This window comes from Mixophyes fleayi, chromosome 3 (genome assembly GCF_038048845.1).
Source record: "Mixophyes fleayi isolate aMixFle1 chromosome 3, aMixFle1.hap1, whole genome shotgun sequence".
Taxonomy (NCBI): domain Eukaryota; kingdom Metazoa; phylum Chordata; class Amphibia; order Anura; family Limnodynastidae; genus Mixophyes; species Mixophyes fleayi.
In genome coordinates, this window is record NC_134404.1 from 35,484,062 (window position 1) to 35,500,242 (window position 16,181).

Below are 16,181 nucleotides of genomic sequence, written 5' to 3' on the forward strand. Positions count from 1 at the left end.
TATCTATTACACACACTCTATACTGATATACACGGTTATTACATATCTATTGCACATACTGTATGGTTATATAGTGGACTAAATGGACGTATTTGATGGGACCTGTCTGACGTACATGGTATTACTATCCCTCTACATCTCGAACCGAGATATACGGTTGTGTACGCAAGCAATGTCCGTGGGATAGTGAGCGCAAGGTGCACTTACTACATATGACTTTGGGGAGTGAACTGGTCGGGGAAGGGGCGTTTTGTCGTATTTACTGCACAATAGGGACGTGCCAAACTGGAGCGCACGCAGCCAGGGCCGTATCAAGCTCTACCCCCGTGAAAGTAACTTGTTTTTCTGCCGTATCTCTTGCTCCAGCACTGTGGCTAGTCTAAGTCCTGATCAGTAGTGATGACAGTTCCGTATGCATGCTGTAAGATGAGTTTGCAATCACGAGCAACTGTAAAATGTATTATTATGTTCAGTAGACATTAACAACATTCTAATAAATGTATTTCATGAAAAACATTTTTTTAAACTGTTTTATCATTAATGCCTTTATTATTATACCATGTGACATTAATTAAATTTTTCTTTTGAGAATTTATAATCCACATGCTTCAGTACATTCTGTTGATTTTTTTTTGTGTATATTTATCCAAGGCTTGCAACATAGATATTGTTTAGTTATGGTTTTTTAAAGTTATTTTTAAAAGACGTTTTTTTTGTTTTTTAATCATATTTTTTTTTATTTTCCTCAAATACATCTATAATGAGCCTGATGAGGCCACCTGTATTGTTGTACAAGTATGCTTTAACTCTTTAGTGTACATGCAAACTACAAAGGTTAAAGCCTGCTTCAGGCAGTATGTGTTATCCACCTACTTTTAATGTAAGTAATTGTTACAATCTGGTTTAAAGTCTATTAGATAAAAAAAGAGAAGTGTATTATAAAAAAAAATTTCAAATACACACATCATACATAATAGACATTAATAGAAAATTATTGTCATTTTCTTTTCTGCTGCCCCCGCGGCTGTGTTCTGCTTTGTAACCTGGCTTCTGGTTACCCGTGATGTAGAAGGCCCTGTAGAAGAAGCGGAGGTCAATGGGTCAGCAGAGTGACTGAGGGTGTGCCAAAGGGGCTGGAGGCTGGGTATAGGGGGCTGAAGGGAAAGATGTTGCTGGTGGGTAGCCATAGGAAGCTGGTGGGTAGGCAGAGGGGGCTGGGAGAATGCAGAGTGGGCTGGAGGGTGAGATGTGGTTGGTGGTGATGCAGAGTGGACTGGGGGGCGATATGTGGCTGGTGGTGATGCAGAGTAGGCTGGGAGGCGAGATGTGGCTGGTGGGGATGCAGAGGGGGCTGGGAGGCGAGATGTGGTTGGTGGGGATACAGAGTGGGCTGGGAGGCGATATGTGGCTGGTGGTGATGCAGAGTAGGCTGGGAGGTGAGATGTGGCTGGTGGGGATGCAGAGTGGGCTGGGAGGCGAGATGTGGCTGGTGGGGATGCAGAGTGGGCTGGGAGGCGAGATGTGGCTGGTGGGGATGCAGAGTGGGCTGGGAGGCGAGATGTGGCTGGTGGGTATGCAGAGTGGGCTGGGAGGTGAGATGTGGCTGGTGGGGATGCAGAGTGGGCTGGGAGGCGAGATGTGGCTGGTGGAGATGCAGAGGGGGCTGGGGGGAGATGTGGCTGGTGGGGATGCAGAGGGGGCTGGGGGGGAGATGTGGCTGGTGGGGATGCAGAGGGGGCTGGGGGGGAGATGTGGCTGGTGGAGATGCAGAGTGGGCTGGGGGGGGAGATGTGGCTGGTGGGGATGCAGAGTGGGCTGGGGGGGGAGATGTGGCTGGTGGGGATGCAGAGGGGGCTGGGGGGGAGATGTGGCTGGTGGAGATGCAGAGTGGGCTGGGGGGGGAGATGTGGCTGGTGGGGATGCAGAGGGGGCTGGGGGGGAGATGTGGCTGGTGGGGATGCAGAGGGGGCTGGGGGGGAGATGTGGCTGGTGGGGATGCAGTGGGGGCTGGGGGGGAGATGTGGCTGGTGGGGATGCAGTGGGGGCTGGGGGGGCGATATGTGGCTGGTGGAGATGCAGAGGGGGCTGGGAGGTGAGATGTGGCTGGTGGGGATGCAGAGGGGGCTGGGGGCGATATGTGGCTGGTGGAGATGCAGAGTAGGCTGGGAGGCGAGATGTGGCTGGTGGGGATGCAGAGTGGGCTGGGAGGCGAGATGTGGTTGGTGGGGATGCAGAGTGGGCTGGAGGGGAGAGATGTGGCTGGTGGGGATGCAGAGTGGGCTGGGCGGCGAGATGTGGCGATGCAGAGTGGGCTGGGGGGGCGAGATGTGGCTGGTGGAGAGGCAGAGTGGGCTGGGAGGCGAGATGTGGCTGGTGGGGATGCAGAGTGGGCTGGGCGGCGATATGTGCCTGGTGGGGATGCAGAGTGGACTGGGGGGGCGATATGTGGCTGGTGGAGATGCAGAGTAGGCTGGGAGGCGAGATGTGGCTGGTGGGGATGCAGAGGGGGCTGGGGGGGGAGATGTGGCTGGTGGGGATGCAGAGTGGACTGGGGGGGCGATATGTGGCTGGTGGAGATGCAGAGTAGGCTGGGAGGCGAGATGTGGCTGGTGGGGATGCAGAGGGGGCTGGGGGGGGGGAGATGTGGCTGGTGGGGATGCAGAGTGGGCTGGGAGGCGAGATGTGGCTGGTGGGGATGCAGAGTAGGCTGGGAGGCGAGATGTGGCTGGTGGGGATGCAGAGGGGGCTGGGGGGGAGATGTGGCTGGTGGGGATGCAGTGGGGGCTGGGGGGGCGATATGTGGCTGGTGGAGATGCAGAGTAGGCTGGGAGGCGAGATGTGGCTGGTGGAGATGCAGAGGGGGCTGGGGGGGAGATGTGGCTGGTGGGGATGCAGTGGGGACTGGGGGGCGATATGTGGCTGGTGGAGATGCAGAGTAGGCTGGGAGGCGAGATGTGGCTGGTGGGGATGCAGAGGGGGCTGGGAGGTGAGATGTGGCTGGTGGGGATGCAGAGGGGGCTGGGGGCGATATGTGGCTGGTGGAGATGCAAAGTAGGCTGGGAGGCGAGATGTGGCTGGTGGAGATGCAGAGTGGGCTGGGAGGCGAGATGTGGTTGGTGGGATGCAGAGTGGGCTGGAGGGGAGAGATGTGGCTGGTGGGGATGCAGAGTGGGCTGGGCGGCGAGATGTGGCGATGCAGAGTGGGCTGGGGGGGCGAGATGTGGCTGGTGGAGATGCAGAGTGGGCTGGGAGGCGAGATGTGGCTGGTGGGGATGCAGAGTGGGCTGGGCGGCGATATGTGCCTGGTGGGGATGCAGAGTGGGCTGGGGGGCGAGATGTGGCTGGTGGGGATGCAGAGTGGACTGGGGGGGCGAGATGTGGCTGGTGGGGATGCAGAGTGGACTGGGGGGGCGAGATGTGGCTGGTGGAGATGCAGAGTGGGCTGGGAGGCGAGATGTGGCTGCTGGGGATGCAGAGTGGGCTGGGGGGCGATATGTGGCTGGTGGAGATGCAGAGGGGGCTGGGGGGCGATATGTGGCTGGTGGGGATGCAGAGTGGGCTGGGGGGCGATATGTGGCTGGTGGAGATGCAGAGGGGGCTGGGGGGCGATATGTGGCTGGTGGGGATGCAGAATGGGCTGGGGGGCGATATGTGGCTGGTGGGGATGCACAGGGGGCTGGGGGGCCAGATGGTTTTGGGACAGCTAGATGGATTTTGGTTGGAGAGGGTAGTGAAGCAGCAGGGGAAACGTGGGTACTGTAAAAAGGAAAAATGGTGCATGATGGGGCAAAGGGTGTGGTGTGGGTAAATTGGGCTGACGGATAGGAATGAATAATTGGGCTAAAGGGGAAGAAGGGAAACTTGGGACACGTGGGTAGGAAGGTTGGAAGTGACATAGTGGGGAGGTCAGTAATGTGAAAAGATGTTGTGGACGCCTGTAAGTGTGGAATTAATAGTTGTGAGCTTCCTGGGTAGTGCCTATAAGGTGTGAGTTGGATTGGGTAAGGTTATCATATAGATGAGTGTCTGCTTCTGATTGGCCCCTGCTTCCTCCCTCTGAGGCACCTCCACATCACGGACCTCCTCCACCAGTGCCTCCTGGGTTTCCTCCTCCTCGTCAGCTGTAAAAAGAGAAAAATGACAAATATTTAGTTATTCCCAAACATACAAACATTTGCAATATCTAAAACAATGTCAATTGTTTGCACCCCATGTAGCTCTGTACTAAGTTTGCAAAATCACCTTCTATTTTGTGGGCAAAAAGTAAACGTCACTGTATCAACCAGCATATATGGGTGGATTATTAACTATGCATCATTGGGATCCTGATATATGATTTTTAAAGTAAATATTCCTTTCTGTTAAACACTGTGCACTGAATGTACATTAGGGATGACTGTGTTGCAGGAGAAGTGAGAAGGATTTGTTATGTATATTAGCTATTTACCAATAGGTCAGATTATGTTGGGGGCGGGGGCTAATTTGTACAATCAAAAACATGCAATTCTCTGAAACAATGTATAAATGGTTACAATGTACCTATGGGAGATTGAGGTTCTGTTAGGGGTGGGCTGCTTCCTGTGTCAATACGGCCCACCCCTTTCACCATCTGTGCAATGCTGGCCAATGCCGTGGTCTGAAGGGGAGTCAGCTCTAGTTGTGCTGGGAGACCATGGCCAGTTGTTTGGGCATGTGTGCGCTGGTCCCTTAGCTTATCTTTTAGATGCTGCTTCAAGTTTTGCCAGCTGTGTGAAGTAAAGGTCATTTAGGCAGCACGGTGGCTTAGTGGTTAGCACTTCTGCCTCACAGCACTGGGGCAATGAGTTCGATTCCCCACCATGGCCTTATCTGTGTGGAGTTTGTATGTTCTCCTCGTATTTGCGTGGGTTTCCTCCGGGTGCTACGGTTTCCTCCCACACTCCAAAAACATACTAGTAGGTTAATTAGCTGATAACAAATTGAACCTAGTCTGTCTGTGTGTATGTTAGGGAATTTAGACTGTAAGCTCCAATGGGGCAGGGACTGATGTGAGTTTTCTGTACAGCGCTGCGGAATTAGTGGCGCTATATACATAAATAAATGATGATGATAATAATGTTTTAAGTTAGGCAAATGGCTTAAATTTGCTTTGAATTGTTGAAGTTATATATACAATAAAAACAGTGAGATGAATTGGAGCCACGGCATTGACCTGCATAGTAATGTCCTCCCACACATGGGCTTTGGCTGGGCTGGAGAGCTGTTGGGTGGTGGGGTGCAGCCTCTCCACCACCTGCTGTACCAGAATCTCTTTGTCTGACTGTAATTGGGCTGCCTCCGCTTTGAGGCTGTAGCAGAGGAGCCCGTTGCCTGACTGTGGCCTGACTGCCCCCGTCAGACATTTTTGAGTCGAAATAGAAGAAAAAAACACCGTCATTAGGAACTATACTTAAATACCCTGTATGGGTCAGGTAGAGACCATTTTACCCACTAAGATGAAGTTGCAGAAAGGTGCAGTCTTTTGGTTTTTTTTTTAGAATGGAAGCTGGATGCTCCAGTAAATTAGAGTATTCTAAAGAGAAGAAAAAGGACAATCATTATGAAGAATACTTAAATAAGTGTTTGATGTCAACCTACTGCCCCCCCCCCCAATGCACCCCAACCACCCCTCAAATATCTATTTATCTGCATGTGCCACCAAAAAGTATTAGCCCTCTGGCTGCTACTGTGTTTAGCATAACATGTACCTTTGCAGAGAGTTTAATGTTGTGTAACACTTCACTCCTCCGCTCAGCCCAGCAAGTGGGTATACAAAGTACACTCATAGAAGTAATATATGGTAAGAAACTAGGGATGTGCACCGGCCACTTTTGGTGTCTCGTGTTTTGGATTCGGATTTGCTTGAGGTTTTGGGTTCGGATTTGTTTCGCAAAACACCTGACGAAAGGTTTTGGATTCGGATTTATTTTGAAAAAAACATAAAAAGTGTTAAAATCAAGTTTTTTGGTTTATTTTCACTCCTACGCTATTATTAACCTCAATAACATTCATTTTCACTAATTCCCAGAGTATTCTGCAGAATCAGTGAACTTTGTAATATTGCAGTACCAATGGACTTATACTGCAGGATTGTTTTTGGATATTTTTTTTTAATTTCTTTTTTTTATAATTATTTTTTTTTTATTTTTTTTTTAACTTTTTTTAAAAATTTTCGTGCTGTGCTGTGCTGTGCTGTGTCCTTCTAAGGGCATTGTTATTTCCCCAGCACAGCACAGCACGAGATATAGCAGGACAGAGGACCACCTAACACAACCTCCCTCTACCCTGATCAATGCCCGAGTGAAGATGGCGGCGGCTAGCGGGGAATTTATAGGATCCGAGTATCGCGAGATCCGACAGCGGGATTATGACTCAGAGCCTCGGTTTCAGTTTTGCAATTGGCGGGAATACCCGGATCTGTCTCGGATCCGGCTCGGATTGGCAACGTTCGGGTGGGCTCGGATTTCAGATATCCGAGCCCGCTCATCTCTATAAGAAACTGACCTAAGTTTACAACACTAATGTTTTTTCTCTTTTTTTTTACAGTTTAAGAAAACAGTCATATTATCCACACCCCTGGCCTGGATTCCTGCACCCCTGCCCTGGATTCCTGCACCCCTGCCCTGGATTCCTGCACCCCTGACCCAGTTGACAACCCCCCATCCCTGGCTTCTCTTGTCAAACAAATAAAAAAATACCCAATTTTTTTTTTTAAATATTAAATTAATCAAAACATTTTATAGCACTTAATTTTGTCTAGTTTTTACTGTTTGTTTAGTTGGTAAAAAAAATTGTTCAAAACATTATTGTGTGTGTGTATTGTTTTATACAAGAGAAAATGTGTATTCATGTAAATTTATACCATAATGAAGGGACATTTTGAACATAAACTAATCTCTAATATACATTTGTCCCTTTCTACTGGATATTTACTTCCAGATATTTGTAGTCCTAGGGAAGTTTGTGGTTAAGGTAGCAGGCCTCCAAAAATTCTGACATCATACCCTATTACTGTAATGAACGAGGTAATCATTCGCTTTTCACACACATTACGGGCTCAAAGCCATTATTATCATATGGGATCCAGTCACAATATTGTCATAAATCATTACACTTTTACAAAGTCAAAACCAAAAATTGTGCCCCGCCCAAAACAGCTGAAACAACTGTAGTGCTGGCAGCCTAGATAGGAACTAGCAAAATATGGGCGGCCAAACACATAGTTGCCTACTGACTCCCAAATTTTTGGGAGTTCTCCCGGACTCCCGAGAAAGTAGGCAAACCTCCAGGTTCCAGCTATCTCCGTTGGCGAAGTGGGTGGGGCAGGAGCTAAATGCGTCATCCTGGCCCTTCCCTCTGCTGCAATTGGCCGTAATTGTCAACGCTTGATGGGGGCAGGACCTAACGGCACAATGTGTGAGGCCACGCCCCCTCAACGGACCCCCTCCCAGACAGCTTATTTGAAAAACCTGCAAGTATGGCCATACAGCATGTGCTGACCTCGATTTCACTATTACCAGCACTAGGCTCTGCCTCCCGTAGCAAAGGGTCCCCCGGCCATAACGGCAACTGACCTCAGAGTATTCAGTACTGGGTTGCATTCCCTAGGTAGATGCGGCCCTCCACCCCCCCCCCCCCCCTCCGTAGGGGTACCCACCCCTGTGCTGAAAACACTATGGCCCTTCCCACACCCCTGAGCCATGTGTGTGGGGTAATAAAAGTATTTTGTCCCTGGTGCACTACAGGTCCCAGGATGGCCAGCTGCCATTAAGTAATACTAGTACTACAAGCACAAGCATACTCCATGGCTGCAAGGGCATGCTGGGACCTGTAGTGTCCCAAAAACAATGTGAATACAACACAGACACACGTGTAAACATAAGTTTTAATGGCATAAATTATATATTACACACATTATTGGTCACCGACATTAAGGATTTGTCATCTGTAATGCACTGTGTGATTCAAATAAAATAGATGATGCTAAATTAGCTCCTAAGGACACTCCTACAAAATAAACTAAAGCATCACTATTTATAACAATGCCAATGTCTAACGTACGTGAGTTGTACAGCTGGGAACGGCACAGTTCCCTGGTCGGACGCAGTAATACACCGCGTAACCATACTTGCCAACTCTCCCGGAATGTCCGGGAGACTCCCGCATTTTGAGAGAGTCTCCCGGACTCCCGGGCGAGTGTGGCAAAATCCCGGATCTGCCCACTTCCTAGTGAAGTGGGCAGAATTAGGTCACAAACGCCGCGATTCCTGGTGAATCGCGGCGTTTGGCCCCGCCCCCACTGTCAAATGACGCATTTTGCGTCATGGGGGCGGGTCCAAAATGACACGTATTTTGGAGGCCCGCCCCCCCATGACGCCCACCTCCCCCGCAGGCTCCCGGATACCAACATTGTAAAGTTGGTAAGTATGCGCGTAACAGAAGCGGCTTGCAACCGAATTCATCTAGCTAGGTATCTTGAGACCCGTTTCTTAATGAATTCGGGAGTGCGCAAGTCATAAATACGTGCGTAGAATACAGCATGCAAATTACGCTCAGAACACGCACCCTAATGAATCAGGTGTCTCCCCTGTGTGCCAGATCTGGGCTGTCAGTGCATGTTATAATGCTTATTCCATACTTACCAACTTTTTGGAGTTGGCGTCCAGGAGCCTCCCTGGGGGAGGTGGGCGTGCGAGAGGCGGGGCTCTGAAATTGCGTCATTTTTGGACCCACCCCTGTGATGTAATGGCGCAAAAGCCGCATTTTACAGTGAGGGGAGGGGCCAAATACTGCGATTCCCGGAGAATTGCGGCCTTTTTGCCCTAATTCTGCCCACTTCACTAGGAAGAGATGGGAGATTGCCGCACTCTCCCGGGAGTCCGTGAGACCCACCCGAAATGCGGGAGTCTCCCAGACATTCCGGGAGAGTTGTCAAGTATGGCTTAATCTGCTCTACAATGACAGATTCTGTATGGGTGACACACAGCTTTAACACAAAATGGGTGAGTCACACACAATAGGCCACTAACCTACACCACAAACATACCAATTCCCCTTTTTCTTTTCACCCACCACTTGGGGAAAAAAATTATTTCCTAATTATGTTCAACTTCTATATATACACAGTGATGATTCCCATTAGCTATTGATTCTAATATGCTACCAAAACAAAATCAATACCCTAAAATCGCTTACACGGTATAAGCAACAAGAAGTACTGACATGCACATTGATCTGGGCATTAAAAGGTTAAATTAACAAATTGACCACATTTTTGTGTTTATTTTGCCACAACAAAGATGGCGCCCGGGGCCTCACTGCCACTCACGTGACCTCGGGCTTCATCCTCAGACCATAGAGGTGTCGGCGGCGGTTGACGAGCGCTCCCTGGCGGCTGGTGAAAGCAGCAGCGGCGGTGCCTGAGCAGAGAAAGGGAAATGGCGGCCGGCGGTGCCTGATCCGGAGAGAGCCGGGGGGTGACACAGCCGAGCTGTCAGGGTGCTGGGCTGTGCATGCCGGGCGGCCCGGGAGACAGGGCGCGGATAGGAGCAGTGACAGGGGGCGGCTGGCAGGGGAGGAGCGGGGCCCGGGCTCACCGGCCGGCACCAGGATGGTGAAGACCCGGCGCAGCGCCCTGAAGGGCCCGGATGTCAAGTTCATCTCATCCCGAACCCGCTCCGGCCGGAGCCGGCAACTGGCCAAGGTGAGAGGAGGAGGAGGAGGAGGCCGGGGAGAGGGAGCAGCCTTTGTGTGTCCTTCATTGTCTGCTGGGCTGATGTGTGTCTGTCTCTGTGTACATCTGTGTGTGTGTGTGTGTATATATGTGTGTATGTATATATATATATATATATATATATATATATATATTGCCTTATGTATGTGTGTCCCTCATTGTCTGCTGTGATGTAGATGTGTCTGTGTGTATGTGTGTGTGTGTGTGTGTGTGTGTGTGTGTGTATATATATATATATATAATTATATAGCAAGCACATACTGCCTTATGTATGTGGTTTCCTCATTGTCTGCTGGGCTGTGTGTGTGTGTATGTATATATATGTATATATAGCTTTGTGTCTCTTCTGTCTATATATAGGCTACTATGTGCTTATATTATTGTAACTTCATGAAATAAAACAGCAAATCTAACCAGAGAAGCATATATTGCTATATTTATTCAATAATACCCTGACATGTGTACATTATGTACAAGAGTGTATATATAACATTCTGCTATTTTGTTCCTGTCCTATATATTATTAAATAAATATCCACTTAATCTTTTTACACACGCTTGTCTGTGGGTTTTATGTTTGTGTCAGTGTATTTAAGGATACATTGTTTACATGAACAGTTTGTATTGTACTGTAACCAATGGATTTAAGGGATTTTGCATAATTTGCTGTTTTTATTGTTATTACAATGTTAGTATCTTGGTATGTTCTTATTGAAGTCAAATAGTTAGATTGTATAAGAGACTGTATTTTTTTTTTTTTTTTAATTCTGTGTTTAGAATGTGGTTTAACAGTGTGTTATGTTTCTACCGATTTGGCATCAAGAGAAGTGTGTGTGTAATATGGGCACAACAAGTGTTAGTGTGTTGTGTGGGTTGCCCTATGAATTGTACAAAAGAACAAAAGTTCTTGGGTTTTGTTGCTGTGCAGAGATGCCGGCTGCACCCACGCTGGTAGCTCTGGTTACAGCGTGTGTGCAAGTAATCTGTGTACCCTGGACAGTGCCCTTCCTGGCTTAAATGATCACGTTAATTCTCAGTCATGCTTTACAGATAAACCATCACAATGCAAACTGGTTTTCTCAGGCACACCTCTGCAAGCTGGCTTAACATGTTGCTGCTTCCCCATTTCTGCACCCTCCCTGTGATTAATGAATACGTTTATTTTGCAAGCTTTTTGCACAATCCAAGTCCGAGAATAGTTCTTGTTGTCGCTTATTGACGTTCCAGGCAGTAACGCTGGAATTTATTTGCCCCACAGACTGACATGAGTTTCAACTTGTAGGTTCTGTTTTCCAGATCTCCCTTTAACTGATATCGGGGGTTTGCTAACAAGACTTTTTAGTTCACACCCATTTCCTTCCAAAGTTGGAATTTGAATATTGAGAAACACCTATGAATGTGACTCATTGTATTATTGTTTTGTTGAACGCCTACCTTGTATCAATACAGTTGTGCGGGATGGGCTGCACGTTGACTTAGTGGTTAGCACTTCTGCCTCACAGCACTGAGGTCATGAGTTCGATTCCCAACCATGGCCTTATCTGTGTGGAGTTTGTATGTTCTCCCTGTGTTTGCGTGGGTTTCCTCCCACATTCCAAAAACATACTGGTAGGTTAATTGGCTGCTCTCAAATTGACCCTAGTCTTTGTCTCTATCTGTGTGTCTGTGTATGTTAGGGAATTTAGACTGTAAGCCCCAATGGGGCAGGGATTGATGTGAGTGAGTTCTCTGTACAGCGCTGCAGAATTAGTGGTGCTATATAAATAATTGATGTTAGTGTTGGCTGTAGTTAGTAATAGTGTTGGAGGTACTCGGTGCCTGTCAGAATGCCATCCTTTTATTGCCTGGCTATGCTGCCCTCACCTATGTATACCTCACCTATGTATACCTCACCTATGTATACCTCACCTATGTATACCTCACCTATGTATACCTCACCGTAGTTTTTGGAATAGATTCCTTGTATCATATGGACGCCGTTGTCTTTCTGATACTGGGAGATATATATCTGTGGCTTATACACAGTGCAGTGTATTGTATGTGAGTTTGGGATTGCAGCATGTGACAGTTTAATTCCCTGCTTACAATGTAGTTCTGTTTCCAGCGGGGGTAGATACTGTTGTAGTCCTTGACATATTTGCATGAGTAATTAGAGCAGACTTTCACAGATCCTATAGTATGGCTGTCTCAAAACTGTCATTTCACCTATCCAGAACTTTTCATGTTGATACTTTTCAATTTTTGTAGTTTTATTTTTGTTCTTCTGCAGTTTTTCTCCCTTTTGCTACAAGTTTTACTAACTGTTTAAGTGACGGATGATTACAGATAGGTTTAGCACCTTCAACATCACCATTAATTTATGGAACAACACCAATTACGCAGCGCTGTACAGAGAATTTGTCATTCACATTAGTCCCTGCCCCATTGGAGCTTACAGTCTACATTCCCTACCACAACGAAAGACACACACACACACACACACACACACACACACACACACACACACACTCACTCTACATTCCCTACCACAACGAAAGACACACACACACACACACACACACACACACACAAAGGAGAATAGTCAGCAGCCAATTAAACTACCAGTATGTTTTTGGAGTGTGGGAGGAAACTGGAGCACCCGGCAGAAACCCACGCAAACACAGGGAGGACGTACACACTCCACACAGATAAGCCCGTTGTCGGGAATTGAACTCGTGACCGCAGCGCATACATGTGTAAAGTCTGCGATTAATGACTTGACAATGCATTCCAGCTCCAGCTGAAAGAAAAAGACTATAGCCGGATTGACAAAATAAGGTTAGGTAGCTGCAGTTGGTGTGTGCGCGCCTCTGAGGTCTGGTTGTGTTTCATGCTGATGTCAGCGCAGGCACGCCGAGCAAGTTCATCTGGGGGCAGCACATAACTATCTGCCTCAAATGTAAACACAGGGCCAGCTGGTGAGCAGAGTCTAGCAGCAGCCATTTCAGCTGTGATTGTTCCTTATTCCTCAGATTTTATACAGCTAAGTGAGCCTAGGTCAGGTGGTTATTGGATAAGTTATAATTACTAACACTTATTATTAACAGTTATTTATATAGTGCCCACGTATTCTGCCTCACTTTGCAGCGAACATTAAATCATTCACATCTGTCTCTAACTCGGTGGCGCTTACAATCTGCTCTCTTCCACACATACACACGTGGGTTAATTTTTGTCTAAAGCCAACCAACCTACCGGGAGGGAACTCGTGCAGCAACTCCAGACAGATAGGACCCTTGTTGGAATCGAACCCTCGGTGCTGTGAGGCAACAATGCTAACCACTGTGCTACCAAGCTATTTCATGTGACTTCTAGATTCTGATGATTTGCTGTGATCTAAAGCTTTGCTTTTCTGCTAATAAAGGAAAGATCGGCTTGTGCCTTTTTCACCTTCTCTGCTCCGCCTGTTCACTTTTACATTTCATTTTAACATTGGTTTAGTTCCTAGGTGATATTGGTATCAGTCCAGCTCTAGTCCAAAGAAGGTTGAACTTTGTGTGTGTTTATGACTCCAGCCCTTGAGATTCCTACACAAAGTAGTTATCGGAGTGTGGACAGTGGGCTGTGCTATTTAGTACTGTCAGCAGTCTTCACAGATACATAGACGATTGGCAGAATATCTATAAAGACACATGCAAATCTTTACCACCCTTGTTCTATCCCAGTGCTGTCCTTGTCTGTGTCCAACATGTTGTTTTAGCTTTTTATATACAAATATCTTATCCCAGAGGTCTGTTTGTAACTACAACTAGTGAAGATTTTACAGGTTTTAGATTCCTATTTAGATGTGTGAGATACTTTTATTAACGTGTATTCAGGGGCTAGCTAGATAGTCAGTATGAAATCTTTAAATCCATGTAGTGGTGGATTGCAGAGAAAAAGAAATACACCCTATTCTCAAGCAATTTATCCACGGGTGTATGTTTTCCCATAAAGTTGACATTTCTTCTTCTCTAAAATGACCACAGTGTTTATGTCCTTATCTGAGAGCTGGGGCTGCCAAGTGTTCCCAAACTGGAAAGCTGTATTATTGATTTTGGAGTTGGCTGCCATCTGTCCTACAATGCTACGGCTCATGTGGCTGGTATGGCCTCTACCTCTAATATAATTCAGGAAATCCTCCACTCTTTGTATAAGGACCTCTGTGACCCATGTATATGGTATGGGTTATATGTCTAGTTTCCCCTTAGGAGAAGTGCACAGTCAGTGCTGTTACTTACACTTCTCTTATTGCCACACAAACTCCTCTGCACCCTGTTAATGTTACACTTCTGGCCGTTGAAATGTTGATATTCTAGTTATGCAGATGAACTGCACCTGTTCAGCTTTCTCTCTTATCTTTCTCAACTTGCATGGTCAAACACACAGGGTCCTAACTTCATAGTTCAGTCCTGGCCAACCTGCAGCGCTCCTGTTCTTGTGAAACTACAAGTCTCAGCATGCTTTGTTAGTGGATAGCCAGCTGATAGCTAGCAGAGTATGCTGGGACTTGTAGTTCCACAACACCTGGAGAGCCACAGGTTGGCCAGGCTTGTCATAGTCCTAACTGAAACATCTGGTTTCTTGAGTATAAATGTATAGATGGTTCCATGTTAAGTCCCTAAATAAAAATGACCGCTTTAACCTTTTTCTGTTTGCTGCTCTGTTTAGCTGATTAAAGTTATTTTTTTGTAGCTTTATTTGTCTCAACACAAAATAGTCAGTACCACTAGCAAGCGTGGGGGAGGGGGGAAAGCTGTCATAGTAAAGGTAGATATAAGTAGACTGAAGTAGTATCTCTGTGGAGGATCACAATTGAACAGGTTTACTATGAATAGACCACATGCCCGAACCAAGGGGGGGGGGTTATTGTTTATGATCTGCTGTTATCTTTAAAGTCCTGGGATTTGGCCAATGTGCGCAGGACCATAAATCATTAAACACATGTATACAAAATAAAGCAGCTCGCCTTGGAAAGTTCACGATTCTAGCAGGAACTGTGTGTTCATGGACTTTAGTCTACAAGTTCATTTAAGGTCTGTGGCAGTTTCATGTTGCATTGTGTATGTAGTCTCTGTGTATACACACATGGTGTCTCAGTAACTGCTCCTTGCAAATGGCAGAATAGCTTTGTTTTAATTATCAAATGTATCCCCACAGGTGGCGGTGCTCCACAGTGGCCTATGTCCCCCTCTCGGCACCCCCAGGGGCAGGACTTTTTTGGGATTTGGGATTTTGTGGGGAAACCTTGCTGGAGAACTAACTTTGTTCCGAAGACATTTTGTTTTCACTGTAGTTGAAGAGAAAAACAAAAGTGCCAAATCTAGTAAGATACTTTGTTGTGTTTACTTAGTGTTGGAAAGACCAAAAACTACTTTATTTTTGCTACTCTCCATGCAACTGTCCCAGGCTGCTGGGTTATCGCAGCTGGAGGGCATAAGGCTCTGCCAGTCTTGCACTGTTTTTCTATCGTTCTTCCTAATATCTTTATATTTTATACAATAAAGACAATGTTAAGGTGAGACGTGCTGAAGATATCGCTGTCAGCAGTGTAATCTGCACTAATAGCCTATTGAATTTGATGAGACAATGAAATGTCCTTTATTTTTAGGTAAAAGTGATTTATGCTCAGATTGGTGTCTTTCTATGTGTAACTATGGGGGAAGAGAAGAGACAGGGGTGGGGGTAATAGTATAAGAGGGTGGTCGCTCACTTGCTAGTTCAACTTTTGTACCTTGACTATTATTCTGTCAGATGCTCCATTCTTTTGAATGAAGACTTGTCAGGGAGAGCTTTATATTGACCTATAGGGGGAGATACTTGACTAGGATTAGCTGGAGGTGAGAGGCTGGTTTTAATCTCATTTCAACAATAACCACACTTTGTGTAGTAATAACTCCTGATTGGCACAAACTCATCACGTGACGGACACTGAAGTGAAACTTTGCAGTCGTCCTGTGTCCCCAGGTTAGGGGTTTGTAGTTATTTTTATTGACCTGCTAGTGAAGGAAAGTTGTGTTTGAGCTAAGATCATTTTTCTTTATCCGACAAGGAGCAGCTTCTTTCATTTTCCCTGTGGCATAGACACGATGATGTGTCCTTCACTTCTCTGTGCAGAGCAAAGTGTATATGGGTGATAGACCCACGTCGGGTTGTCAGGTTGAGTTACAGGTAACCTAAAGGGACCAGTGGTCCCATATCTGCGACTATGTAAGTGACCGAAATCTGCCCTGAACTGACTGTTCTATCAGGGAGCGCCAAGTCACTGGGCCAGTAACTGTAGGGAGGAGGCAGCCAAAGGTGACAATTGTTTTTCATTTATTTGAAAAATTAAAAATACTTTGGCTTAATGAATCTCATTCATTGTCCTCCAGTGACAACACCATCTGTCAGTGCAACATCAGCAGTTCTA

General features: G+C 46.7%; 1 protein-coding gene and 1 long non-coding RNA gene across 5 annotated transcripts in view; one reads left to right on the forward strand and one right to left on the reverse strand.

The window, feature by feature from the left end:
• Positions 1–3,650: 3,650 nt before the first annotated feature.
• On the reverse strand, positions 3,651–5,594 carry LOC142142622 (uncharacterized). Its single transcript, XR_012689245.1, has 2 exons — positions 5,192–5,594; positions 3,651–4,121 (listed from the first exon to the last, which is right to left on the reverse strand). It is a non-coding gene; the product is annotated as an uncharacterized LOC142142622 (long non-coding RNA).
• Positions 5,595–9,402: 3,808 nt separating this feature from the next.
• The window catches only part of ATAD2B (ATPase family AAA domain containing 2B), a 78,261-nt gene continuing 71,482 nt past the window's right edge, over positions 9,403–16,181 (forward strand). For all 4 annotated transcript variants that reach the window (XM_075201367.1, XM_075201369.1, XM_075201370.1 and 1 more), the window contains exon 1: positions 9,403–9,721. In XM_075201367.1, coding sequence (XP_075057468.1) covers positions 9,629–9,721 — 93 coding nt within the window. In that variant the 5' untranslated portion in view covers positions 9,403–9,628. The remainder of the gene's footprint in view (positions 9,722–16,181) is intronic.